The sequence below is a fragment of the Rhinatrema bivittatum genome, chromosome 8 (assembly GCF_901001135.1).
Source record: "Rhinatrema bivittatum chromosome 8, aRhiBiv1.1, whole genome shotgun sequence".
Taxonomy (NCBI): Eukaryota; Metazoa; Chordata; class Amphibia; order Gymnophiona; family Rhinatrematidae; genus Rhinatrema; species Rhinatrema bivittatum.
Window position 1 is genome coordinate 171,516,219 of NC_042622.1, and position 27,042 is coordinate 171,543,260.

At 46.8% G+C, this 27,042-nt stretch overlaps 1 protein-coding gene across 2 annotated transcripts in view; it reads left to right on the plus strand.

The window, feature by feature from the left end:
• ULK2 (unc-51 like autophagy activating kinase 2) overlaps positions 1-27,042 on the plus strand; it is a 255,524-nt gene that overhangs the window by 107,386 nt on the left and 121,096 nt on the right. For both annotated transcript variants that reach the window (XM_029611375.1, XM_029611376.1), the window contains 5 exons: positions 3,701-3,751; positions 4,262-4,350; positions 8,954-9,125; positions 9,701-9,761; positions 10,301-10,393. In XM_029611375.1, the coding sequence (XP_029467235.1) occupies positions 3,701-3,751; positions 4,262-4,350; positions 8,954-9,125; positions 9,701-9,761; positions 10,301-10,393 (466 nt within the window). The remainder of the gene's footprint in view (positions 1-3,700; positions 3,752-4,261; positions 4,351-8,953; positions 9,126-9,700; positions 9,762-10,300; positions 10,394-27,042) is intronic.

The window sequence follows — 27,042 nt, forward strand, 5'->3', positions numbered from 1 at the left end:
GTATACTGAGGTAGCTCAAAGATGTGCTGGCGGGTCCACTGTGTGACCTCAATAGATCCCTGGATAATGGGAGTGGTGCAGAGTGATTGGAGAAGAGCAGCGGTGGTCCTGCTTCACAAGCATGGGAGCAGAGAGGGGCTGGAAACTACAGGCCGATTAGCCTCACCTCAGTAGTAGGAAAAATGATGGAGACTCTGAAGAAAAGGATAGTGAACTATCTACAATCTGGTGGGTTGCTCGATCTGAGACAGCATGGATTCACCAGGGGAAGGTCCTGTCGGACGAATCTGATTTTATTTTTTTTAATTGTGTGACTAGAGAATTGGATCAGGGAAGAATGCTCAATGTGATTTACTTGGATTTTAGTAAAGATTTTGATACGGTCCCACATAGAAGACTCATGAATAAAATACGTTTGGGAATGAGCGCCAAGGTGGTGGCATGGATTACAAACTGATGGATAGACAGCATGTGATGGTAAAAGGAACCTGCTCTGAAGAGAACTTAAGTGGAGTGCCACAAGGACCGGTGTTTGGACTGTTTCTGTTCAATATTTTTGTAAGCAACATTGCAGAAGGGATAGAAGGTAAAGTTTGTCAATTTATGGATGATACTAAGATCTGCAACAGAGTGGACACGCCAGAAGGAGTAGAGAGAATGAGACGTGATTTAAGGAAGCTTGAACGGTGGTCGAAGATATGGCAGCTGGGATTCAATGCCAAGAAGTAGTCATGCATCTGGGGTGTGGTAATCCAAAAGAGCTGTATGTGATGGGGGGTGAAGGACTATTGTGCATAGAACAAGAGACCTTGGGGTGATAGTGTCTATGATCTGATGATGGCAAAGCAATGTGACAAGGCAATAGCAAAAGCCAGAAGAATGCTGGGCTGATTTGAGAGGAATAATCAGTAAGAAAAAGGTGATAATCCCCTTGTACAGGTCCTTAATGAGGCCTCACCTGGAGTACTTGTTCTGTTTTGGAGACCATATCTCAAAAGGGACAGAGAATGGAGGCGGTCCAGAGAAGGGTGACCAAAATGATGGTGGGTCTCCAAATAACTTATGAGGAGAGGTTGAAAGACCTTAATATATATACCCTGAAGGAAAGGAGGTGTGGGGGAGATATGATACAAACCTTCAGATACCTGAAAGGTTTTAATGATGCACAATTAACAAACCTTTTCCGTTGAAAAGAAATCAGAACTAGGGGTCACAAAATGAAACGCCAGGGAGTACGACTCAGAATCAATGTAAGGAAATATCTTCATGGAAAAGGTGGTGGATGCCTGGAATGCACTTCCAGAGGAGGTCGTGAAGACAAAAACAGTAAAAGATTTCAAAAAGGGCATGGGATAAACACTCTGGATCTCTTGAGGCTAGGAATGAAGAGTGCATGGGGGTAACTTGCTGGTGTAGCAGTTACTACCCTTAACCAGTAAGCCTTTATGATGTTGATGCAGGGGGAAAAAGAGGAAAATGGGAATTAGGTTCAGACAGCAGCCAGTAAGGACATTGAATTGTACAGTCTGGGAACACAAGCATGGGGGTAACTTGCTGGTGTAGCAGTTACTACCCTTAACCAATATGCCTGATATTTTTGATACAACTCCAACATGCAAGAGGTAATGGGGAATTGGACTCAAACAGCAACCACCAAGGGCCCTGATTTTGACAATCTGTGAAACTGATAATTATAAAGGTGACTTGTATGGTGCAGTAGTTACTACCATATGCTTGCTGGGCAGACTGGATGGATCATTTGGTCCTTTTCTGCTGTCATTTCTGTGTTTCCATGTTAGATATTGATGTTTGTTCAATGCTGTCTAGTTGTATTAATTCTTGATTATATTCCATGGAAAACTTAGTTAAAAAAAAATCCTCTCATGCAGCAATTACAAAGCGGGAGGGGGTGGAGTCAAGTTGGCCAAATCTTGGGGGAGGGGGGCATGACTCCCCCTTTCTAATACCTATGGGTGAAGGCATGGAACTTAAGCCAGTCACATTGTCATATGCAGATGAGGGGGCAGTGATATCTTTAAATATTTCAGGCATTTATTATACTAATCTTAAGCTGCACGTGTTGGCTTAGACTCTGGAACTTGGGTTAATAAAGTAAGCTGTTTTCTAGGTATGAAACTTTATCCGGAAAAACACACCCATGTGTGGTAGAATTTCCAGTGTTCTGATCTTGTTTTGAAGGCTTTTCTCCCAAGTACATTTTGTTCAGACACTTCCCTGTTATCCAATCAGAAGACGAGTCTCCAGGTTGGCAGCATTTTGTCAGTGTGGAAGCAGAGGTTCACCCTGGTTCCTACTGTCTTTGATTGTTTTGCCTATGACCATGTACACTTGAGGACAAACTGTTTATCACATGATGGAAACCAATTATGACAAATAGGCAAGGCTATCATTGTGAAGTTACCTGCAGTGTACATGTGCTACCTAGTTAAAGAATATCTTTGTGTTGTAAAGGCCTTTGATTTTTCTGTTTTGATGTAGAGGAATCATTAGGTGCCATAAGAATATTTCTTGGAAGCAGTAGAGCCCTTCACACAGAAAACAACCAAGTAGCACAGGATTAAACAGATTAGTCAAGTCTGCTTTTAAAGAATAAACAGATCAGTAAAACTTAAAACCAAAAGAGGTTTGAAAAAACTTGGGGCCTGATTTATTAATTCTTTCCTTCCATTCTGTGTCTATAGGAAATATGCTTAGTAAATCAGGTCCTTAGTTTGTAAGACTAGAGAAATACCAGATAGGTGTGGCTTTTTTCAGGCCACCTTATTTCTCATTTAAGAATTGTCATGGGTCAAGCCACAAATCAGATTGTTAAAAGTAATAGCATCTGTTTGGCTTGGCCCATGGTGACATTTAGAATAGTTGAGTAATGCTGCTACCTTCTGGCATTTTCTGTGATCCCAGAAAACAGTTTTAAACTGTTTTTCTCCTTGGGCTTTCTTTAGCTGCCTACTTGCTGCTAATTTCATTTTTTGCAGAGTAGGAGTACAATTAAACAATGAGGCATTTAGAAGTGCCCTGCTTCCAAAGACTACCTTCTTAAAATTCAACTAATACATTTACCCTGAAGGAGACCGAACCATCCATCTGTTTGCAATCAGTAGACATGGTTAACTCAGACTTAATGACTGATCAAAAGTCATTTAGTATAGCTTTTGTCCATGAAAATTTTGGCAGTGGCTCTGGGACAGATACGCTGTAAAATATGGTGATGCAGTGTTAATGCTCCATTGCTATGGTTCATTAGTTTGGCCATTTCATTTGAGAGCTGTTGTTAAAAGTTCAGTAACAAGTGGCGAACCTTTGATTAAGAAACAGTTTCTGGAGTTCAATAATTCAGATCAACTTCTTTTCTGGGATGTTCGTGTTCATACCCAGATCAGTCCGGACTCCTGGGTTTTGCCTCCCTTCCAGCAGATGGAGACAGTTTTACTGACACTGCCAAGTAATCTGGTTAGTGCTTTGTGCACAAATCAGAATTCATCTTTAGAAAGCTGAGCAACGTAGCTTTACAGGCGCAGTAAATATTAAGATATCCTGCCTGACTGCTACATCCCACTCTTCCTCAGTTCTTTAATGTTTTACTTGGAATATCTGGGAAAGCTTAGAATCCCATTATATACCTTTAAAAGCTGCTGCTTACATGGTAGGGAAATCAATGTCTCTCTTTTTTCTTTTGCAGACACATTCTTTAATCATCCATTCCTTGATCAGGTTTCAACTGTCAAAAAATGTAAGTGCATATAGCCAATTTTTAATTCACTGGTGAAGGGTTTAGATGAGATATTGTTGTACTGTTGGCTTTAATAACCTTTTGTGAACATATGCTACATGACGGGTCATATCAATAGGCCACTGAGCCCAGCATCAAGTCTGACTGTGACCAAGCTGGGTCACTTGGGAAGGACCCACTAGTTCCTTATGGGGAGATCCATTCTGTGTTGCTCAGTCCTAGACATAAGAAAGTGGTATTTCCCAAGTCTTTTATCAATTGAATTGAGTGATGGGTAATTCATGGAAAACAGTTTTGGTTTTTTTTAAATAACGTTCTATGTTCAGACTTTGGGCAAATACTCCCCCCCCCCCCCCCCTTCAATTCTGCTTTTATTTTGGCTAAACATGGTAAACTCTGTGCTTTTAGGGATTTATTTCCCACCCAGAAGGTTAGTATCAAGTGAGAAGTTTTTGTTTTGAAGGTTAACGTTGAACTATAGATCTGATTTTTACTGTGCTCTACCTGCAGCTAACCCTGTGCCAGTGCCCACTTATGGCGGCTCAGTCTCCGGGAGCTCTTGTGGTAGTTCTCCCTCATGCCGTTTTGCTTCACCTCCTGTAAGTTTTATTGCCCACTGCACAACTACTGTTTTGGAACTCTTAACACATTTAGGATCTGATGTACTTTGGGGGGGGAGAAGCTGGGTTCATAAGGCCCTTGCCTTTGCGCACAGCCAAATTGCTTATCTTTTTTCCTAGGACAAGCAGGATGGTAGTCTTCATAGATGAATGACACCATCAGATGGAGCCCGGCACGGAAAACTATGACTGGCACACTGAGCATGCCCAGCATGCCAGAATCTGCGTTTCCATGAGGGGGTCCCTCTTCAGTCTCCTTTTCCGCAGAGCTATTGTCTCGCAGTTGTGGAGCTCGGCTCTTTCTTAATTTTCAAGTCTTTTCCCGGTCCATTGGTTCCGACCTTTTCCTGTGCCGGGGTCCCTCTTCTTCCTACCGGCTTAGTAGAGTGGCACGGTAAGTTGTCTTCCTTCTTTGCAGTCAGTTACCTGTGTGTCTCAGTATCTGTGGCTGCTGGGCACGGACTGCTCGGCAAGTATTTTTAGCGATGGTGGAGTTGGGTTTTCGACAGTGCCCCCCAGTGTCCACGGACTGTGTCCCTTACAGACTCGTGAGGTTTGTATCCTCTTCCTGGGGGCATTGCACAACGTCTGGGAGTGTTTTTTTATGATTAGGTGACTCCCAAAGGTGGTCGTGCCCATTGGACGAGATGGAAAAACTCTTCGGTTCCAAAAAATCCAAACCGTTGACTCCAGCATCAGGGGCTTTAACTCAAAGAGGCTGAGGGGAACCGATGGACTCTGAACCCTCGCTGTCCACTCCCCCCTTCTGAGCCCCCTCAGGAGAGGGGGGCTGGAGATGAGCAGTCATTGGTGTCTTCATGCTCCAGGACATTGGAATCGTCTCTATCCTCCTCAGCACCATGGAAAGACCGGGCCAAGCACCATGGAAAGACCGGGCCAAGCACCATGGGAAGTCATGGAAACTCTCACTGGTCACCGTCTTCGCATGGCACCGGTGCCTGCTGTGATGCCCCTGAAGTGACCTTGTGGAGAGGAGACATCGACTTCCATCGAACCCAGGAGCCCCAGGCCGACTCCCTGGAGGGGGCACTTCGGTCATTGCACTTGACCATTCGGGTATTGGAGTCCCTCGGGTTTGTCATCAACTACCTAAAGTCCCATCTGATTCTGTCACCACAGTTGAGCTTCATTGGTGCCCAGCTGAACCTGGCTCAGGCCAGTGCTTAATCTGCCTCGTGATCGAGCGCTTCAACCAGCATCCCTCGCGAGTCTAGCTCGCCAGAGATGGCAGGTCTCTGTCTTCCTCATGCTCTGTTGTCTTGGTCATATGGTGGCAACTGTCTACGTCACACCTTTGACTCGCATATGTGCAGGGCTCAATGGACCCTGCACTCCCAGTGGCGGTAAGCCACCCAGGATCTCTGCATGTGCATCTGAGTCACTCTACTGCTTCAGACCTCTTTGTCTTGGTGGGGAGAGCCTGTCCAATTTGACTTGTACTCGCCACGGATGTGCCGACCCTGGGGTGGGGTGCCCATGTGGAGGGCCTCTGCACACAAGGCCTGTGGTCTGCCTAGAAAGCTCAATGCCAGATCAACTTTCTGGAGCTTCGAGCGATTTGTTACGCTTGTCCGGCAAGGTGGTCCTGATCCAGACAGACAACCAGGTAGCAGTGTGGTACATCAGCAAGCAAGGAGGTACGGGGTCGTTTCTCCTGCGTTAGGAAGCAGTTCAGATTTGGTCATGGGCTCGGTCTCTGGGCTTGCTGCTCTAGGCCATGAATCTTGCAGGGATGGAGAATGTAGTGGTGGACCGCCTCAGCCGAGCCTTCCGACCACACGAGTGGTCCCTGAAATCTTTCTGTGGCAGACTGGATCTTCTGCCATCTCTTCGCCTTCCCCTGCAATAGCAAGGTGAAACAATTCTGCTCCCTGTTCGGGGGGGAAGGGGGGCAAACCAGCCACAGATGCCTTTGCCCTTCATTGAGGCAGGAGCCTACTATACGTGTATCCTTCGCTTCCGCTGGTGCTGAAGTCTCTTCTGAAGCTCCAGCAGGACAAGGGAACCATTATCCTCATAGCCCCTCACTGGCCGAGGCAGACCTGGTTCCCGCTACTGCAGGACCTCTATCAGGGACCCGATCAGTCTGGGGACTTCCCTTGGACCTGGTCAAGCAGGATCAGGGCAGACTACACCACCTCAACCTCAGGGCATTATCCCTAATGGCCTGCATGTTGAGAGGCTAACTTTGCAGCCCCTTCACCTGTCAGAGGATGCTTCCCGGGTCCTGGTAGCCTCCAGGAAGCCTTCCACCAGAAAGTCTCATGGCCTGAAGTGGAGAAGGTTTGCCGTGTGGTGTGAGGGTCACAGGTTGGATCTGTTTGCCTGCCCTACACCAAAACTGCTTGACTATCTGCTGCACCTGTCATATGCTGGCTTAAAAACCAACTTCGTCAGGGTGCACCTGAATGCCATCTGTGCCTACCATCCAGGAGGATGGATGGTTCGCCCATCTCTCTGCAGCCCATAGTGGGGCGCTTTATGCGAAGTATGCTTCAACTAAAGCCTCCTCTGTCGTCCTCCTTTGTCCTGGGACCTTAATGTGGTACTGGCTCAACTCATGAAAGATCCTTTTGAGCCACTGCACACCTGTGACCTGAAGTACCTGACCTTGGAAGGTCATGTTCCTGGTCACAGTCACTTCAGCACACAGGGTTAGTGAGCTTTAGCCATTGGTATCGTATCCACCATACATGAAGTTCATTCATGATAGGCTGGTTCTCCATACACGCCCTAAATTCCTGCCAAAGGTGGTGATGGATTTCGACCTGAATCAATCATCCTACCCACCTTTTTTCCCCAGGCCCCATTTGCACCAGTGTGAACAGGCACTGCATAACTTGGATTGCAAGAGAACCTTGGCCTTCTACCTGGAGTGGACAGCAAGCCACAGGGAGTCCATGCAGTTCTTCGTCTCATTTGATAAGAACAGATAGGGTTTGCTTGGCAACTGCGATTCCCAATCTAACTGGCTGGTAGATTGCATTTCATTCTGCTATGTGAAAGCGGAGCTGCAGTTTGGAGACCATGTCAAGGCTCATTCTGTTAGAGCCATGGCAGCTTTGGTGTCCCACCTGAGGGCGGTCCCTGTCTGAGATCTGCAAGGTGGTGACGTGGAGTTCCCGCCACACTTTCGCTGCTCACTGCTGCTTGAACAGATATGGCTGACACGACAGCAGCTTTGGCCAGTCTGTCCTCTGGAATCTCTTCCAGCTGTAGAACCCATCTCTTCTGGCATAGAGCCCCTTTTTCATGTTCAGGCTGTCTCCCTTTGTTCCCAACAGCACCTCTGTTGTGCCTTTTGGCACCTGGATGGGTGCATTTTGGTCTGGTCTATATTTGGGAATAGCCTGTAGCTAGGGATTCACCCATGTGTGAGGACTATCATTCTGCTTGTCCTAGGAGAAAGTCTTACCATGTTACAGGTGTTCTCCTAGGATAGCGGGATGTTAGTCCTCATGAAGCCCATCCGCCACCCCGTGGAGTTGGGATTCTCCTGTGTTTTATTTTTTCTTAATTCTATGTTACGAGACTGAAGAGGGACCCCACATGGACATGCGCCAGGTACATCTGATGTCACCCATATGTGAGAACTAACATCCTGCTGTCCTAGGAGAGCACCTGTTACAGGTAAGCAACTCTGCTTTCTACTGGAAAGAGAGAAGGCTAAAGATGAAAATCCCTTGTGCGACATGTTTTACAGCCCTGTATTTCTGCTTAGTTCTGCTGCTTTCGAGCAGTTAGAGCTCTTTCTGCCTACACATTTTTTTTAATAAACTTGTTTTTTCATGTTAGTGGTTCTCAACCCAGTCCTTAGGGGACCACCTGGCCAGTCTGGTTTTCAGGATATCCACAATGAATATGCATGAGAGAGTTGCATACAGTTGAGATGGTGTGTGAAATCTCATGCATAGTCATTAGGGATATCCTAAAACCTGTCCTCTTTGCAGTCATTGAGGATTGACGGTGAATAAGCACAGGCCTAGCACAGCATTACAGAAAAGCTTGGGAAATTTACTTAGACATGTCCCCCTCTCTGATCAAATGATTGTAATATGTTTATTATGGTTAATGGCCATGAGAGGATCTTGCAGCATTCTGCTAAGGATTTGTCCTGAGAATTGATTTGCTGATATGTGCCCTTTTTAGAGCCTACTGTTATTCCATGAACCAACTTCAGATGAGTAAGCAGAGGTTACACTGAACTGTTTGTAATTTGTGTGAAAATGCTTCAGTATAGTAGTCCAGAAATATTATCCTGATCATAACTAGATTAAGAGCCACTTAGAAATAAATAAAATGGATTTTTGAGTTTGCGTTCAGCTGCTGCAGAATAGAATCACACAAATCAAATTAATTTTTGAGGTCAAGACTCTTGGCATTTCTATACCAAAATTCTCTTAAGAAAATGTGAGCTGTTCATTTGCTCCCAAAGATTCCCTTCTAGTGGGATACTTGCAGAAGTTATTGGTACCCTAATATAATGTGTGGTTGAACTGCTTTCTGGGGTACTCCAGACCCTCTAAGGTCCCAATACTGACTTTCTTATCTTTTGCCATAGTCCCTGCCCGACATGCAACATGTTCAAGAGGACAATTTATCTTCCCCGCCCCTGGGTCCTCCAAACTTTCTTCAAGTGTCCAAAGAATCTGGCAGCACCAGCAGCAAGAACTCTTCTTGTGACACAGACGACTTTGTCCTGGTCCCACATAATATTGCATCAGATCATTCTTGTAAGAATGCCATCCATTCAAGGCTTTGATTCAGATTATAAAATCTTTCTTGTAATTGTTTTGCCATTTGGCATATTGAGAGGAAAGTCCATCCTAATAGTTAAGCTTTAATCGGTCTGAATAAGTCAGAGACTGCAGATTTTGCAGGTTCTTCTAGACCTTGGATAAAAATGTTCATCATAATTGTAACATAAACTCTTTAATATTTAATATGCAGTTATTCTTCCCTGAGGCCAAGCTTGAAGGAATTGCTTCATTGCTTCTGTTGTCATTTTGTATTGCTTAGGATTGGGTCCATCTTTAAAGAAATAAATGTCCTTTGTGGGGAAAATGCAGTTTATTAAACTGAATTCTTTCCCACAAGAGAGTAAGGCCTGTCTCATTGCTGTGCATTTGAGATCTGATTTTTTTTTTCCTCCTGGTTGTGATACATTTTCTGTCTGAATGGACAGATTTGTCTTAGGTTTGTTCCTCAGACACTCCTAGGATTTAATACATTTACAGTATAATAAATCCAGTGCGATTCTTTGCAAGTTAGTTTTGATTAATTCTTTGGTCTTATACACTCTTTTCAGACGACATGCCAGTGGGAACAGCAGGTAGACGGGCCTCCAGTGAGTTCTTGATGTGCGGCGGGTATGTGTTTCCACATTCCATGACATAATCTACATTTACTTAAACTGAATCTTGTACTTCTAGTAGCATTATCATTGTAGACTGTGCATTCCATTTGTGTTTGTAAAATGAACTACCACTTTAATACCAGTTTTTAGACTGCACAGCTTTAGTCACATTGCTATTTTTGGCAATATTAGCAGTTTTTCATTTAGAATTTCTGTAATTGGAGTAGAAGCATGACCTCTGTATTGCAAAGTGACTTTTTAAGGACAACACAATAGTTTACAATGATTCTGCCTTTTGCAGCAGGGGGTTTTTAGCTTGCTAGTTTGAGGTTTTCTTCATTGCATAATGTGATAGGTTTTTGTGATTCTCTCATGCAGATATTCCCGTGTTAACTAATGCAGACTTCACCCTCTGTGGCCTGATAAGGTCTAGACATTTGGTCCATTTTCTGTATCAAATACGTAACTCTGGGGTTGATGTAATTTGTTAAAAGCAAATGAGCTAGAAATGTAATTTCTGACTGATTTTTTTTTTTTGTTCCAAATGTACAGACAATCGCCTTTAAACATTTCTGGGGGCTCAGGAGCTGTACTGAAACCATCTTCCAGCTCCTCGCGATGTGTTACTTCGACTTCTGCCAGCAGGTGTGTAGGGTCTGGATTTAGTTTTCCTCTTGTGCTTTGTAGAGTCAGTGTGGGACAGCAGCCAGAATTCCCAGCTGTGGTAGAGCAGCATTCAAAAGTTTCTGGAGGAAGCAAGGCCAAGGAAATTAAATAGTTCTTTATGATTTTTTTTTCCTTAATGGCACTAGGAGTCAAAGTACTAGGCAACCATTTAACCTTATAAGGGTACATCACATTGACTAACAGATGTTTAATATTAAACATTTATTTTGTTGAATAAATGAGAGCATGGGGGAAGGCATTGTTTATTGGCATCATGCTTACAATTATACAGAATTATGGTGCATGCAGGTATGGCCAGTCCTTGTACGCCTGCAAACTTGAGTCTTATTCTGAATTTAATAACATTGATACAACTTGGACAATGCTGTGAGCATGTTAGAAAACAGAACATAAGGTGTGTGTATTCAGTCATCTGGTTTCATGATGGAGGAGATGGGGGAATGATTGCTGTTGTCTTATGTTCAAAGTAATATGTATCCAAGCTGGAGTATTAAGTATGTTGGAAACTTCACAGGTAAAATAAATGCCAGCAGGTTCTAAATGTGCAACATGATTTTCATGGGTGTAAACTGGAATGAGCACAGGAATTTGAGTTGGTCTGATGCTGTTAAAAATGCTTTGTTAGTTCTTAGCAGTGATTTGAGGCTCCAAAAGCTAAATTCCCTGTACGTACCCGGATCAGCCCAGACAGCTGGGTTTTGCCTCTCCTCCAGCAGATGGAGACAGAGAAGTCTTGACTAACTGTACCCTATACCCTGTGGTGCCACCTGCAGTCCCATCAATATTTCTGTCTCCAGCAGATGGTGGAGGTGCAAAGCCTGCAGTCCAGAGAAATAGAAAAAGAAAATAAGCCAGATTCACTTTAGTGAGTTTTCTACTGCCTCCCAAGGGGTTTCCAGGTCCTGGTGGGGGCCATCCCCCCTGGTAATGAGGACCTTGTGAACTCTCCAGCAGCCGGACTAGGGTGAAACCAGGGATCCCGGCTCATTCACCCTAAGGGACCTCAGCAGAGCCTGTAACCTTCAGGGAAGTTTAGCTTTAACTTTAAAGTTTAGTTAAAAAAAAAAAAAAAAAAAGTGTTCCTGAACATACCCAGATCAGTCCAATCCAATGAGTTGTTCATCCCTACCAGCAGATGGAGTCAGAGCAAAACTTTGGGCACTGCTAAATATCCAAGAGTGCCACCTGCAGTCCCTCAATATTTCTCTGACTCCAGCAGATAGTAAAAGTGCACTCCTGCAGTCCAAAAAAAAAAAAGAAAATTAAGTAGCTGGTAGTTTGTAGGACAGTTCCCTGAGATGTTAGGCACCTTCGTGGGCCATCCTTCAGTGGAAGCCAGGCAACCGGGGGGGGGGGGGGGGGGGGGGGGTGTTGGACACCCCTGTCTTGAATTTCATCTGCAACGATCCAGTGTTTGATAACCAGGGGCTCCTGGTTTCCTTGACCACCGAAGCTGCTCCTTCAGCTCTGTGTCTGGAAGGCTGACTCCATAAAGTTTAAAAAAAAAAAAATAAAAATTGTCAGCTGAGGCAAGGAGCCTGTGCCAGGGACGGGCCTTGTCTGCTTGGCGGCAGGCCAGTGGGATTTGTGCAGCTTGTGCTGCAGCAGAATTAGTCTGTGCCTGGGGCTCTGGGCAGATCGGGGGGGGGGGGGGGGGGAGAGAGAGGTCTTCGTGCGGGCTGGCAACTGTGATGTGAACCTGGCAGTTCTGCAATGCAAGCCCAGTGGAGCAGGGAAGTATCCCTTTTATATGGCTTGCCCTGAGCTGGGTTGTTAAAGTTTGGTGAAAGGAGACTGATATAGCCAGTGGTCTGGCTCTTTTCTGATTTGCCATGCAGCCTGCGCTCCTGGAACCAGAAAGCAGATTTGCTTACCTGTAACATGTGTTCTCCTAGGACAGCAGCAGGATGATAGTCCTCAAACATGGGTGACATTGAATGGAACCTAGCACAGAACTTTGATCTCAAAGATTCTAGAGCTTTCAGCATGCCCTACTGAGCATATGCAGCTGTAGTGATAACTCTGCCCCCTAGGCAGAGTCCCTCGGTTCATGATATAGCTAATTCATGGAGAAACCAACTCCCAGTGAGGTGGGAGAGTTTCATGAGGACTAACATCCTGTTGTCCTAGAACACCTGTTACAGGTAACCAACTCTGCTTTCTCCTAAGACAAGCAGGATGGTAGTCCTCAAACATGGGTGAATACCAAGTTACAGGCTGCCCAAGCAAGACAAAGTGGTAAAATGCACAGTGCTAGAGCATAACCTCCCTCCTTTGCCTGTGAGGTAGCCGACCCACCAGGGGTGCAAGCTGGAGAAGAGTTGGTTTCTACCAAGAAAGTCTGTGTCACAAACCTCATGTGAAGCAGGGATGCCTGCCGCAGGGAGCGCTGCGAGCGCAAGCAGAAGAAACTGCATCACGGAAACAGTAGAAGCAGGGATTCTGACAAAAACAGTGGATATAGATCCTCCTGGATACAGGAAGGACCCAGAGATGTGTAAGACTCTAGGACGAAAGCTGCACAGTTTCCATCAGTGTGAAAAAACAATTAAAAAAAAAAAAAAGCTGTGGGATCAGGGCCTCCTGATCCTGATAGACTAAGCAACTCCCTGAAGGAGAATAGATGCACAATCAGACCACCAAGGCACTGAAGCGACTAACCCACCACAGGCTACCAGCCTCGGATAAGGGAGGTCGCCACTGCAATCCGCAGACGGGTCCCAACTGAAGAAGGTACAATGACCACCTCAGCTGCTCCCCCACCTCAGGGGACAGTTCCACAAGAACAAGGTAGAGGGTGAAAGGCAGAGCCACTCTTGTGATGTCCACGTACCTCAGGATCCAACCAGGAGTGCAGTCCTGTGGCTGCAGAACACAGCCTGTTGTGACCTGGAGGGAACAAGCATGCACACACAAACACCCAAGCAACAGAGGACAACTGGAAGCCCTCTGCTGCGAAAGCACATGGGCGGAACTCACCATGACATTGAGGGCACTGTCATCGAGTGCACAGAACCATGGCACTGAGGGCATTGCGGCATAGATGTCCAAACTGGTGCAGCGAAACTCCAGTTCCACAGATGCTGACGGCACCAAAGGCCGTCACCATGGCATTGTGGGCAGTCACGCACCTCGACACAAGGGTGTGACCCTGGACCTCAATGGCGTCAAGGGAACCATGGTACCAGAGGATGGGCCCTGTCCCTGACATGCTGATTGAAGGGTCTAGCGCTGAGGCTTTCCCCAACGATTCCCTAGCAGCATCGGCAGGCGAGGCAGGGGAATCCCTCTCAACTATCGCTAGCAGTTCTCTGTCCCACAGAAGTGTAGAGAAGCACTTTCATTGAGTGTCTGGTTCGAGTAGATGTCTTCTGCCAGTTTTAATTTGCTTATGTGCAAAGCTTGTTTAGTAGAACAAGCAGTGGGGAATGCTGTCTATTGACCCCAGTCTCCATGGATTCTCGGCCAGTCAAGAGGCCTGAGCTGTTTAGAAGCTCTTCAGGCCTTCGATGATTTTCGGTACCGGATGTTGAACAAATCTGGGCCTAAATGTGCTGAAAGTGCAAGCAGGCTTTGCTTAGCTGTGTGGTAAGCAGCGATTCTTTTCCCAAGTGCATAGGTGTGTGTGCGCATTCTCACCGCATGGCAGTTACATGCACCGGGACCTGTATGCATAAAGCCACAGCCTAGATTTCAGCGTGTATGTCTGCGACCTAGACTTGAGCACGCATTTGTGCAGGTTCTTGAGTGCATACTTGTGTAGGTACCTGTTCCCGTAAGGCTGTGACCTAGACTGAAGTGTGTATTTGCGCAGGTACTTGTGCGTGTATGACCGCGACCTAGTGTTGAGCGTATATTTGTATGCATCCTGGAGGGGTGTGCATGTACATCCGGGAGGCATTAATGGGCGTGCAGGAGACAGCTTAGAGCCAAAGTTTATAAGAGAGCAAGGCACCGGAGATGATCAGGTCCAAGTGCCTTGCTATTTGTGAGGCTTGCCGTCTGTTAGCAATTCAGTCCTCGCTTTATCTCCATTTGTCAACACTGTTTAGATGCTCAAAGTGACTTGACTAGTACAGTTTTTGTCTATGTTGGGACATCCCCTTGGCATATGGAGTCTCTGGAGGCGAGGCAATGGACAGTTCTATTACTTCCAAGAGCAGAAGCATCCCTGAGAGAGGTTGGAGAGAACAAGTTTGGGCTTATGGACTCTGATATATGTTCATCCTCCATCTTCTGGGTAGAAACGTTTCCAGGACCTGCAGATCTTTCTGCAGGGGTGCTCAGCGAAGGCGAAGCAACCTACACTATAGGGATTGCATGCTCGGGCCTCCCATTTGTCAGTCACAGCAGACAAATGCCACAGGAGTCTGTCCCTGGTAATGTTCAAGGGGATGTGGATCATGAAACATTGGAGGATTCTGATGAGGAATTGGCTTTCTTATCTCTAGAAGAGAGGAATTGCATATGATTGAGAGCCGCTTTGAACTTGCTCAGATTTTTTTTTTTCACAGATGTCTTGCTGAGTTTGTTGGCTCAGACCCTGTACATGCTTACAGGCCAATGCAATATCAGCATGTAAAGACATGTCCAAACTGAGTGCATGTTTTTGAACACATGCACATCCACCTGTCCTGGGTGCTCGATTAATTTGTTTCCCTAGCATTCTGCATTGGGCACCCAGGAAAAGTGTCTGTGGGTCTAGAACAGCCTGGCCAGAGCTCCCTCTCTACCACCGGCAGGACTGTTCCTGATTGGTTCTTTTCACTGACACTTGTCAGTGAAAGGAGCATTCTCACAGGACAAGCAGGATGGTAGTCCTCACATATGGGTGGTGACAGGATGGAGCCCAATCACGGAAAACTTGTCGGTTTCTAGAACTTTGACTGGCACCTACTGGGCATGCCCAGCAATGCACTGACCCTGCATCCAGCAGGGGTCCCCCTTCAGTCTTTTTTTCTGTTCAGCAGTAGCCACACGGGTTAAGGAGCTCTCTTGAGATTCCTGACAGGAATTTTCCTCACGGAACTTCAAATATTTTCAAAAAATTATACTCCATAGGGGTCCCCCTATCTGAACTCCGCTGTCAAAAGTTAAGGTTTTACCCTTGTTGCAGTTGATTCCCATCTAGTTTCCCCGTCAGGGCCCTACCGGTCATCGACCGCACCACGGCTACATTTTTGTCAAGGTCATGGCGTCTGGTTTGGCCCTTGCGGCCTACTGGCCGTTGACCGTACCGCGGCTCGATTTTTTTTTCAATGGCCATGTCGGGGTTTCCATCGGTGCCCGGACTGTATTCGCACCATATCTCTCACAGACCCCCATGGAGTCTGTGTAATGTGTTTAGGCTGTGAGCATGATGTCCTGACTTGCACCAAATGTGCCCTCATGACACCAAAAGGTCGCAAAGCCAGAATGGAGAAGATGGTACTCTTCCGTGCTCAAACCCCGACTCTATCCATTGCATCGAAGTAGTCGGAACCGGCACCATTAACTTCGCACCAGCATCGACCACCGACCGGTGACCAACCGCCTTCAATGTCTTCACGGCCATCGACACACTCTACTCCCCTTCAGGATCGAGGGGATCGCAGGGAAAAACATCGCCATCAACATCGTAAGACTCAGACATCAAGGGAGCAAAATCATCGACCTCGCCGCCGTCGAAGCCCCGTCCAGGAAAGGCACCGACCATTCCTGCGACGGGTCACCGAGGCAACCCTCACCCGATCAGGGTTTGGGAGCCGCGATTCCACCTGTAAAGGTGGTTCCTCCAGCTATGCCTCTGTCTCACTCTTCTGTTCCGGAGCCGGGGCTGCTTGCTCCAGGTCTCCGAGAAGAACTGGACCGGATGGTTCAGGAGGCCATCGACAAGGCGATGCAACGTCTCCAGGTTCCTCCGACACTGGCACCGATTGTGGAACCTGGCAGCGCTGCTATCCAGACTGGAAGCACTGATGACCGCCCTTCCTCAGATGGATCCCGGGTCTCCGATGCCTCTGATACTCTCCCCGATGACAGCTTCATCGGGAGGAGAAACACCGTTCCGCATCCCTCCATCGGGTGTGTTGCCTCAGCCATCGATGCCGATGCGTCCCTCGCCATCAATTCATCCATTGATGCCGATACGTTCGGCACCACCGAGTCATCCATCGATGCCCTCTATGCCTGCACCAGTGCCTTCGATGCCATCATCGGGCTTCCGGTAATTCCTCTGATTTTTTTTTTTCAGAGCCTAGACCAGGACCCTCAGGTCCTGGTCTAGGTCAGCAAACACTCTCAGCCCAGAGATGCATTCTCCCTCATGGGCAACCGGTCTGCTTTAAGCATTCCCTCCACTTCCTCTTCTCTCGAAGACTCTCGTGAAGCTGCGTTAGACAAGGGAACCATGATCCTGATAGCACCTCACTGGCCACGCCAAGTGTGGTTTCCAATACTACAGGATCTTTCCACCCGCAGGCACATTCCCTTGGGAAAGGACTCGCTGCTGATCACTCAAAACAACGGGAGCCTACACCATCCGAATCTTCAGGCCTTGTCCCTGAAGGCATGGATGTTGAAAGGTTGATCCTTCAACCACTTAACCTTTCAGATCCAGTTTCCCGTGTCTTGATTGCTTCACGGAAGCCTTCCATGAGAAAATCTTACTCCTATAAATGGAAAAGGTTCACATCATGGTGTGCTTCTCAGTCCCTTGATCCCTTTTCCTGTCTAATCCCAAAGTTTTTGGACTACCTCTGGCATCTGTCAGTCAGGTCTAAAGACCTCTTCTATCAGAATGCATGTCAGTGCGTTAGCCGCCTTCCATAAAGGTGTCGGATGTCCCTATATCAGTACAACCCCTTGTAACACGCTTTTTAAAGGGCTTGCTCCGCATCAAACCACCTTTACGTCCTCTGGCCCCTTCTTGGGACCTTAACCTGGTTCTTGGTTTGCTCATGAAACCACTATTCGAGCCTCTTCACTCCTGTGACCTAAAATATCTCACATGGAAAGTGATTTTCCTTTCGGCTATTACTTCAACTCGCAGGGTTAGTGAGTTGCAGGCCCTAGTTACCTATCCGCCTTACACTAAACTCCTGCAGGACTGGGCGGTACTCCGCACTCACCCTACGTTTTTACCTAAGGTAGTATCGGAGTTTCACATTAATCAATCCATCATACTACCTACCTTCTTTCCCAGGCCCCATTCCAATCCAGGGGAACAGGCTCTGCATACCCTTGACTGTAAACGAGCTCTAGCTTTCTATCTAGACCGTACAGCTGCCCACAGGAAGAGTACTCAATTATTCGTCTCTTTCTACACCAACAAATTAGGGCAACCTGTGGGTAAGCAGACTCTCTCCTCCTGGTTGGCGGACTGCATATCCTTTTGCTATCAGCAAGCAGGCATTCCTTTTCAAGACTGTGTTAAAGCACACTCTGTGAGTGCCATGGCGACTTCAGTAGCACACCTACAATCTGTGCCACTTCCTGACATTTGCAGGGCTGCCACCTGGAGTTCTCTCCATACCTTCGCAGCCCACTATTGCTTGGACAAAGCCGGAAGACAAGATTCCATCTTCGGCCAGTCTGTACTGCGTAACCTGTTTCCAGCCCTCTACCAAATTCCACCCCACTTGTTGTGCCTGTTGCACGCCGTTGGGTACATTTGGTGCATGGTACATCCTCAGCTCGGTACTCATCCATATGTGAGGACTACCATCCTGCTTGTCCTGTGAGAAAGCAAATGTTGCTTACCTGTAACAGGTGTTCTCACAGGACAGCAGGATGTTAGTCCTCACGAAACCCGCTTGCTGCCCCGCGGTGTTGGGTTCGTAACGTTTTTTTATTTTTCGGCACTGCCTGTAGCTTTCAAATAAGACTGAAGGGGAACCCCTGCTGGCTGCAGGGTTGGTGCCATGCTGGGCATGCCCAGTAGGGGCCAGTCAAAGTTCTGGAAACTTTGACAAGTTTTCTGTGATTGGGCTCCATCCTGATGTCACCCATATGTGGGGACTAATATCCTGCTGTCCTGTGAGAACACCTGTTACAGGTAAGCAACATTTGCTATCCACTTTCAGGATGGCTTTCTGAAAGGGGATTGGTCCTTGAACTGACATGACAGTGAATGGTTGAATTAGGAAGTGAAGGAATGAATAAATTAATATCAAGTGCCCGACACTTAATGTATTCACTCCTTCACTCACTGCTGGTAGGGGTTCTGATTGGGCCGGACCTTGGGAATGCTGCTTTCTATGGCTCCCCCTCTGAGGAGAGACAGAGGATTTTTTTATAAGCTCTTGAGCGGGACATAATTATGCTCCTTATGGTTCCTTATATTTAGTATTATCCCAGGACAAGCAGGATGCTAGTCCTCACATATGGGTGACATCGGTAATGGAGCCCTATACGGAAAAACTTATGTCAAAGTTTCTATGAAACTTTTGACTGGCACCCAGAGTGCCTACTGAGCATGCTATGATATTCCTGGCCACAGGGTTCTCCCTTCAGTCTTCTTTTTTCCATGGAGCCGTTAGCCTCGCGGTTAAACTGGAGTCCTGTGGTGATTTTTCACTACAACTTAAAACTTTTCCAAAAAAGTTAGAAAAACTTCCTATCGCAAGGGTCTCCCTTCCTTACCATTGCGGTAAGTTTTTCTATTTCTTTTTCGTCTGTTCCGTACTGTTTTTCTCGCCATAGTCGTCGATGGCTGTCCAGCTAAAATGGCCTCGGGTTTTAAAAAATGCCCAAATTGTACCAGAAACATGTCCATAACTGACCCGCACCAGGAATGTGTGCTCTGCCTTGGCGAAAAACACGATGTTGGGTCCTGTAATCGCTGCGCTGAGATGACATCGAAGGGACGTCGACTCCAGATGGAGAAGATGGAGCACCTCTTCAATATTCAATTGCTCCCAGTAGCATCGACGTCAGCCCAGTTGTCATCTTCTGGATCGATCCGGCAAGTAATCCTTAAACGACTTTCAGGTGAGGCCAGAGATGCTTCCAATCCCTCCCCCTCGACATCGTTTAAGGCATCCACATCGGGCAGTGAGAAGTCCAAGGAGAAGCATCGGCGCGCGTACGCCATCGACCCGGTACCCACAACGTCATCGAAGGAATCTGCCTCCTCCGCTAAGAAACCTTGGCTGAGTGCGGAGTCTCCGAGGCCTACGATTCCAGGGCGATCCCCACAGACACCGGTGCAGGGTACTGTACCTCCTCAGGGCTCTGAGGAGGTACTGGCATCGCCATCACCGCCTCCCCCCATAGCTGCTCTGATTCCATCAGCTATGCGGGCGGAACTTGATGGATACATCCGTCAAGCGGTGTGACAAGCACTCATCGATACGATGCCATCGCAGCCATCGGCACCGACTTTACCATCGGCACCAGTTCCGGTGCCATCGGAACCCGTACCATCGATGCCGATGTTACCATCGATTCCGCCATCGGTGCCGCCCTCTATTCCGGCATCGATTCCGCTGATGACTCCATCGATGCCACCCTCAGAAGTATCGATTTTCCAACCTCTGCAGAAACTGGACATTTTAATCGATGCCATGTCCAGAAAAAACCGCAAGACATCGACGAAGAGCCCATACCAGGCCCATCAGGAGTTCCTAGGCCTCACCAGCCACAGTCGCCTCCTTTGCCAATAAATCCAAAGGGTCCACCATCGATGCCTACAAGGCCACCGCCTGTGTTTCAACCAAGAGATACTGCCACAGATACTGCCACAGATATCTCTTCAGACGAAGATATGCTTTCAGAACCATCTCCTCCTGAGGACCGCAGAAAGTCTCCTCCAGAAGACTTATCTTTTTCCAACTTTAAGGATATGGGGGAGACTATCCCTTTCCAATTACAGTCTGAGAAAGATGCCAGATAAAAAACCCTGGAGGTCCTACAATTTGTAGATCCTCCAAAGGAAATTTTGGTTGTGCCAGTACATGAAGTACTACAAGAACTCATGTACCGAATGTGGGAACATCCTGGATCACTAGCTTCAGACAACAAGAGATCAGATGCTACGTACCTGGTCCAACCCATTCCTAGATTCCAGAAGGCTCAGCTACCTCACCAATTGGTGGTAGTTGAGTCCGCACAGAAAAAAGCTAAGAGTGAAAACTCACTCCTCTATGCCACCAGGAAAGGACAACAGATTCCTTGATAACTTAGGACGTAAGATATTTCAGGGATCTATGTTGGTGTCTCGGATTGCAGCTTACCAACTCTTCATGAACCAGTACCAACGCAATCTCTGGAAGCAGGTCCAAGAGCTCACGCAGACACTCCCTGATCAGTATCAGGAAGCCTTCTCCCAACTGGTTTATAAAGGCCTAGAAGCGGGCAAGCATGAGGTTAGGGCAACTTATGACAGTTTCAAAACTGCATCTCGTCTGTCAGCTTCTGGTATTACAGCTCGTCGATGGGCCTGGCTCAACGCATCAGACTTGAGGCCAGAAGTACAAGAGAGACTAGCCGACCTCCCTTGTTTTGGTGACAGTCTTTTTGGGGACAAGGTGAAACAAGCAGTTGCCACATTAAAAGAGCATACTGAAACTCTAAAGCAGCTCTTTAATACCTCAGGAGTCTCAACCCCCTTCTAGGAGGCTTCCCAGACGGGATACCAGGCGTCCCTATTACCGTCAACGACGCTACTATCCTCCTACCAGCCATGCAAGACCATCTCGCCCAACTCAGCGACCTCAGTCTTGGCAAAGACCCTCTAGGCCTCAACCCCCTCCTCAGACTGCATCAACATCGGGGTTTTGAAAAGTACTCAGAGCAGAACTGCCAATCCACTCCCACACCTACCAGTAGGAGGTCGCATAGCCTTTTTTCATCCAGCATGGACCTCCATAACTACAGACCACTGGGTACTTTCCATTGTAGCTCAGGGTTACAGATTGGATTTCCTCACTGTACCAAAAGACACTCCACCAATCTCTTCTTGGACAGTGCACCATCACTCCAAACTTTTAAAAGCAGAATTATCCACCCTTCTGAGAACCAGGGCCATAGAACCAGTTCCCGGGCCTCAGCAGGGCAGAGGATTCTACTCCCAATATTTCCTCATTCCAAAGAAAACAGGAGGCCTACGTCCTATCCTAGACCTCAGAAATCTCAACAAATTTCTCAAAAGAGAAAAATTCAGGATGGTGTCATTAGGCACCATGCTACCTGTCCTTCAAAGAGAGGAGATTGGCTCTGCTCTGTGGATCTTCAAGATGCCTACGCTCACATTCCCATCTTTCCTCCTCATTGCCAATACTTGCGATTTCTGGTCGAAGGACAACATTTTCAATACAGAGTGCTTCCATTCGGCCTAGCCTCAGCACCTCGAGTATTCACAAAGTGTCTGGCGGTGGCACACCTCCACAAACAGAAGGTACATGTATTCCCTTATCTAGACGATTGGCTCATCAGGAGTCAGACAAAAGAAGGAGCTCTCAATTCCCTCAAGCTCACAGTCAACTTGCTTCACTCCTTGGGATTTCTCATCAACTACCAGAAATCCCTTTTCACACCATCTCACCTTCTACAATTCATCGGTGCAGATTTAAACACCATCATAGCAAGGGCTTTTCTTCCAAGAGACCGTGCCCACACACTCATGCACCTGGCACACTCTCCGAAATCAATTTCAAGTCTCAGCTCATCAGTGCCTCACCCTACTCTGTCACATGGCCTCCACAGTTCACGTCACTTCCATGGCCAGATTAACCATGCGGCTAATGCAATGGACACTAAAAACACAATGGATTCAAGCCATTCAACCGTTGTCCTCTCAAATTCACATAACTCAGGAACTGCGCTCTTCCCTCCTTTGGTGGACATCAATGAACAATTTGCTCAAAGGCCTACCTTTCCAGCAACCAGTTCCACGAGTAACACTGACTACAGATGCGTCCACTTTAGGTTGGGGAGCGCACATTGGTCATCTGAAGACCCAGGGGACATGGACAAAAACCGAAGCCTCTTTTCAAATAAACATCCTAGAGCTTCGAGCTATACGTTATGCGCTACATGCGTTCAAGGACTGCCTTTCACACAAGACTGTTCTGATTCAGACGGACAACACAGTAGCCATGTGGTACATCAACAAACAAGGGGGAACAGGTTCCTACCTCCTTTGCCAAGAAGCAGCACAGATTTGGGACTGGGCCCTAGCACACTCAATTCTTCTACAGGCCACTTAACCTAGCAGGCATCCGCAACATAATAGCCGATCGCCTCAGTCGTCAGTTCCAACCACACGAGTGGTCCTTGGATCCAACGATAGCAACCAAGATCTTTCAACGCTGGGGTCAACCAACAATAGATCTCTTTGCATCTCACCTGAACTACAAAGTGAACAAATATTGCTCCCTGCTACAGCAGGAGAACAGCCTCCCAAAGGATGCCTTTGCTCGCCACTGGAACTCAGGCCTGTTATACGCGTATCCACAGATACCGCTCATAACCAAAACTCTAGTGAAGCTGCAACAGGACAAAGGGACCATGATACTCATAGCCCCATACTGGCCTCGACAAGTATGGTTTCCTACACTGCTAGACCTCTCAGTCAGGAATCCCATTCGCCTGGGAGTAGCTCCCAATCTCATAACTCAGGATCAGGGTCGGTTGCGCCATCCCAACCTTCAATCCCTGTCCTTGACGGCATGGATGTTGAAAACTTGATTTTACAACCACTCAACCTCCCAACCACTATATCTCAAGTGCTTATAGCGTCACGTAAACCTTCCACTAGGAAGAATTATTCTTACAAATGGAAACGGTTTACTTTGTGGTGCACTCGGAAATCTATTGATCCTTTCACATGCCCCACTACCTCACTACTAGATTACCTATACCATCTTTCAGACTTCATCTGTAAGAGTACATTTGAGTGCAATCTCAGCTTACCATAACAAGCTGGGAGACGCACCTATCTCTACACAGCCTCTCGTCAGTAGATTTATGAAAGGTTTAACTCACCTTAAACCTCCTTTTCATCCCCCAAGCATACAATGGGACCTAAACGTAGTATTAACCAGGCTCATGCGTTCCCCATTCAAAACTATAGATACCTGTGACCTAAAATTTCTTACATGGAAAACTGTCTTCTTCATAGCCATTACATCAGCTAGAAGGATCAGTGAACTACAAGCACTTGTCACATACGAACCTTTTACAAAGTTCCTACATGACAGAGTGGTCCTTGGACTGGAAATGTGCACTGTCTTTCTACTTAAACCGCACTGCAGTCCAAAGAAAATCCAATCAACTTTTTGTATCTTATGATCCAAACAAACCAGGTAAAGCAGTGGGTAAACATACTTTGTCAAACTGGATAGCAGATTGCATACAGTTTTGTTATGAGAAAGCAGGCCTTACTCTCCAAGGGCAAGTAAAAGCACATTCGGTCAGAGCAATGTCAACCTCAGTAGCACACCTTCGCTCTGTGCCTATTCTTGACATATGTAAAGCAGCAACATGGAGTTCTCTTCACACCTTTGCAGCTCACTACTGTTTAGACAAAGGATGACAAGATTCAGCCTATGGACAATCTGTCTTAAAGAACTTGTTTCCAACTTAATCCCAACTCCTACTACATCCAACCTGCTGTGATTTTCGGCTGACTCATTTCCATCAACAAGACCAACTTTGCTTCACTACAAAATGACTCAGCCTCTAGCTTGCTAATCACCCATGTGTGAGGACTAGCATCCTGCTTGTCCTGGGATAAAGCAAAATTGCTTACCTTGTAATAGGTGTTATCCCAGGACAGCAGGATGTAGTCCTCACGAAACCCACCCGCCACCCCGCGGAGTTGGGTACGATACGTTTCATGATTTTATTTTTTGGCTAACGCTAATTGCTACAAAACAGACTGAAGGGAGACCCCTGTGGCCAGGAATATCATGGCATGCTGGGCATGCTCAGTAGGCACTCTGGTGCCAGTCAAAAGTTTCATAGAAACTTTGACAGAAGTTTTTCCGTATAGGGCTCCATTACCGATGTCACCCATATGTGAGGACTACATCCTGCTGTCCTGGGATAACACCTATTACAAGGTAAGCAATTTTGCTTCACTAGGATACTAATAGGATGAGTCACAGAAAACTGGATTTTTTTCGTCAGCCCGAGCAGATGTTAAATTTGCAGCGTTAAAATGGGCATCATGGCCACGTTGCAGTTTTTTACATCAGGGGATAATAGCTAATAGCCCCATTAACATGAATTCACATGTGATGAGCACTATTAGCTACACACTGGTCTGGATGTGGGTTTTGGATACGCTAATCCCCCTATTGCATGAGGGATTTTGGATGCATGTGTAAAGCTGTGCACTCAACAGAGCGCACTATATTGCATCAGCCAGTTGGTGTGGCCAGAGGTCAGTTCTGAGTTAAGTGTCCTGGTTCTTTCCCCCCTGTATCCAGTTCAAGAGATACTGTATTTAAAGAAGGTAAACGTGGCTTTCAAGATTCCTTGTGTGTGCAAGGAAACTGGGTCCAACTCTGAGGTCTGTCATAGCAGTACGCAAGGGAGAGTTCCTGGCATCTCTCACCTTGACAAAGATGTATCTGATTGTAGCCATCAGGTCAGAGCACCAGAGATTAGTTTCATAGTCCTAAGAGAACTTTTTCAGTTTAGAGCCCTTCCCTTTGGCTAGCGATGGCTCCATGTACCTTCACTAAGATGATGGTGGGGGTGGCTGCATTGCAGAAAGAGGGTGTGTTGATATATCCATATCTGAACTGGCTCAATGCAAAATCAGAGGATCTCTGTCAAGTCAGTACAAAAGATACTGATGCACTTGAAGTCTCTAGGATGAGTGGTGAATGTAGCAACAAGCCATTTAGTCCTCTTTCAAATTCTGGAGTATCTGGGAGCTCAAACACACTGGCAGAGTTTCTCACGGAGAAAGATTGCTGAAATTGTAGAGTCAAATTAGGCTGCTTCTAGAGCTTTCTGTGCCCAGGGTCTGGGACTATTTACAGGTCCTGTCTTTTGAGGCATAGACATTGGAATTAATGCACTGGACATTTGCGACTATGCAGCCTCTGCAGGGTGGCTCTTGTCTCCCATTGGCATCCATTATTGGAAGTGTTTCATTTTCCTGTTTCGTTAGAGGGGGAAGCCAGGAACAGACTTCCGTGGTGGCTTACTTGCACTAGTCTCGAAAATGATGCTAAATTGGAGGTTCCAAATTGGATAATAGTCACCACCGATGCAAGCCTCTCAGACTGGAGGGAGTAGTGTGACAAAATCAGTCAGTGCAAGGCCAGTGGTCAAAACAGGTTAGAGACTAGAGCTGTGCATTTCATGTTGCTTACCTATCTGCCAAGGTTACACGGCCATTCAGTACGGATCCTGTTAGACAATGCGACAACAGTGACCTACATCAACCGTCAAGGTGGAACAAAGAATCAGGCAGTGGTTTGAGAGGCCTGGGAGTTGATTCTCTGGGCAGAACAGCACTTGGAGTAGCTGGCAGTGTCTCATCGCCAGAGTGAGCAATGTTCAAGTGGATTTTCTCAGTTGGAGAAAGTTAGACCCCAGGGAATGGGAGCTGTTGGAGATAGCAATGTCTCATTCACAGAAGATGGAGTTATCCCAACCAAAGAATACTAAAGCAGCGCAGTCTTGCAGTTGCTGAAAAGAACATGGTAAGGAAGGAATCAGAGCTCTGTTGCTGCCATGGACTCCAGGGATTTTTCTTTGTCTTCTCTCCGTGGCTTCTGGTGGGCAAGGGATTATGGCGGATAGAGAAACATTTGGGCAATGTGATCCTGGTAGCTCCAGAGTGGCCACATTGACCATGCTTCCTAGATCTGATCAACATGGCCTAGACTGGCCCCTGAGGTTTGGACATTGGTTGACTGTTTTCCACCAGGGACCAATATTTTCAGGTCAGGCGGCTCACATCTGTCTCATGGCTTCTCTTCTAAGAGAAGATGAATGAGATGGAGAGGGACATTCTGAAGTGGTTATCTCCACCTTATTGCAGGCTAGGTGACCTACTTGACGTATGTGTGAATTTGGAGGATCTTTTGAGTCCTAGTCTGCTGTTGACTAAGTGCAGCTTCAGCCTGTTCAGACTACGGTGTCACATATTTTGGCTTTTCACATAAAGATTCTGGTCAAAGGACTGGCCTTTTAACTCAGAGTCCAGGTAGTGGCACCTCTGTCTTCATATCCGGATTTTATATGGTTCCTTTGGGGAGCTAAGAATTTGCGTCCTTAGGTGTGGAACATTTGTCAGTCTTGGAATCTGAATCTAGTCTGTAGAGGATTGTGTGAGGCTTGGTTTGAACCACTAAAGAGAGCTACGGTTAAAGTGTCTTTCTTGGTGGCTATTTGTTCAGCCAGGAGGATTTAAGAGCTCCAGGTGCTGTTGTCAAGTTCCCTTCCTGCAGATGTCTGATTCGGGGGTATCTTTAAGCATGGTGACTTTTCTGCCTGAGGTAATCTGTGTTCCATCTTAGACAGCGGAGCTTTCAGCTTTTCTGGATTTGGATTCCTCTATGCCTCACATGGGGGAGCTTAGGCTCTTAGATGGAGTGCATGCATTATTGAGGTATCTAAAGGTCACTTATGATTTCCGAGGATTTCCTCTTTGAAGATCGGAT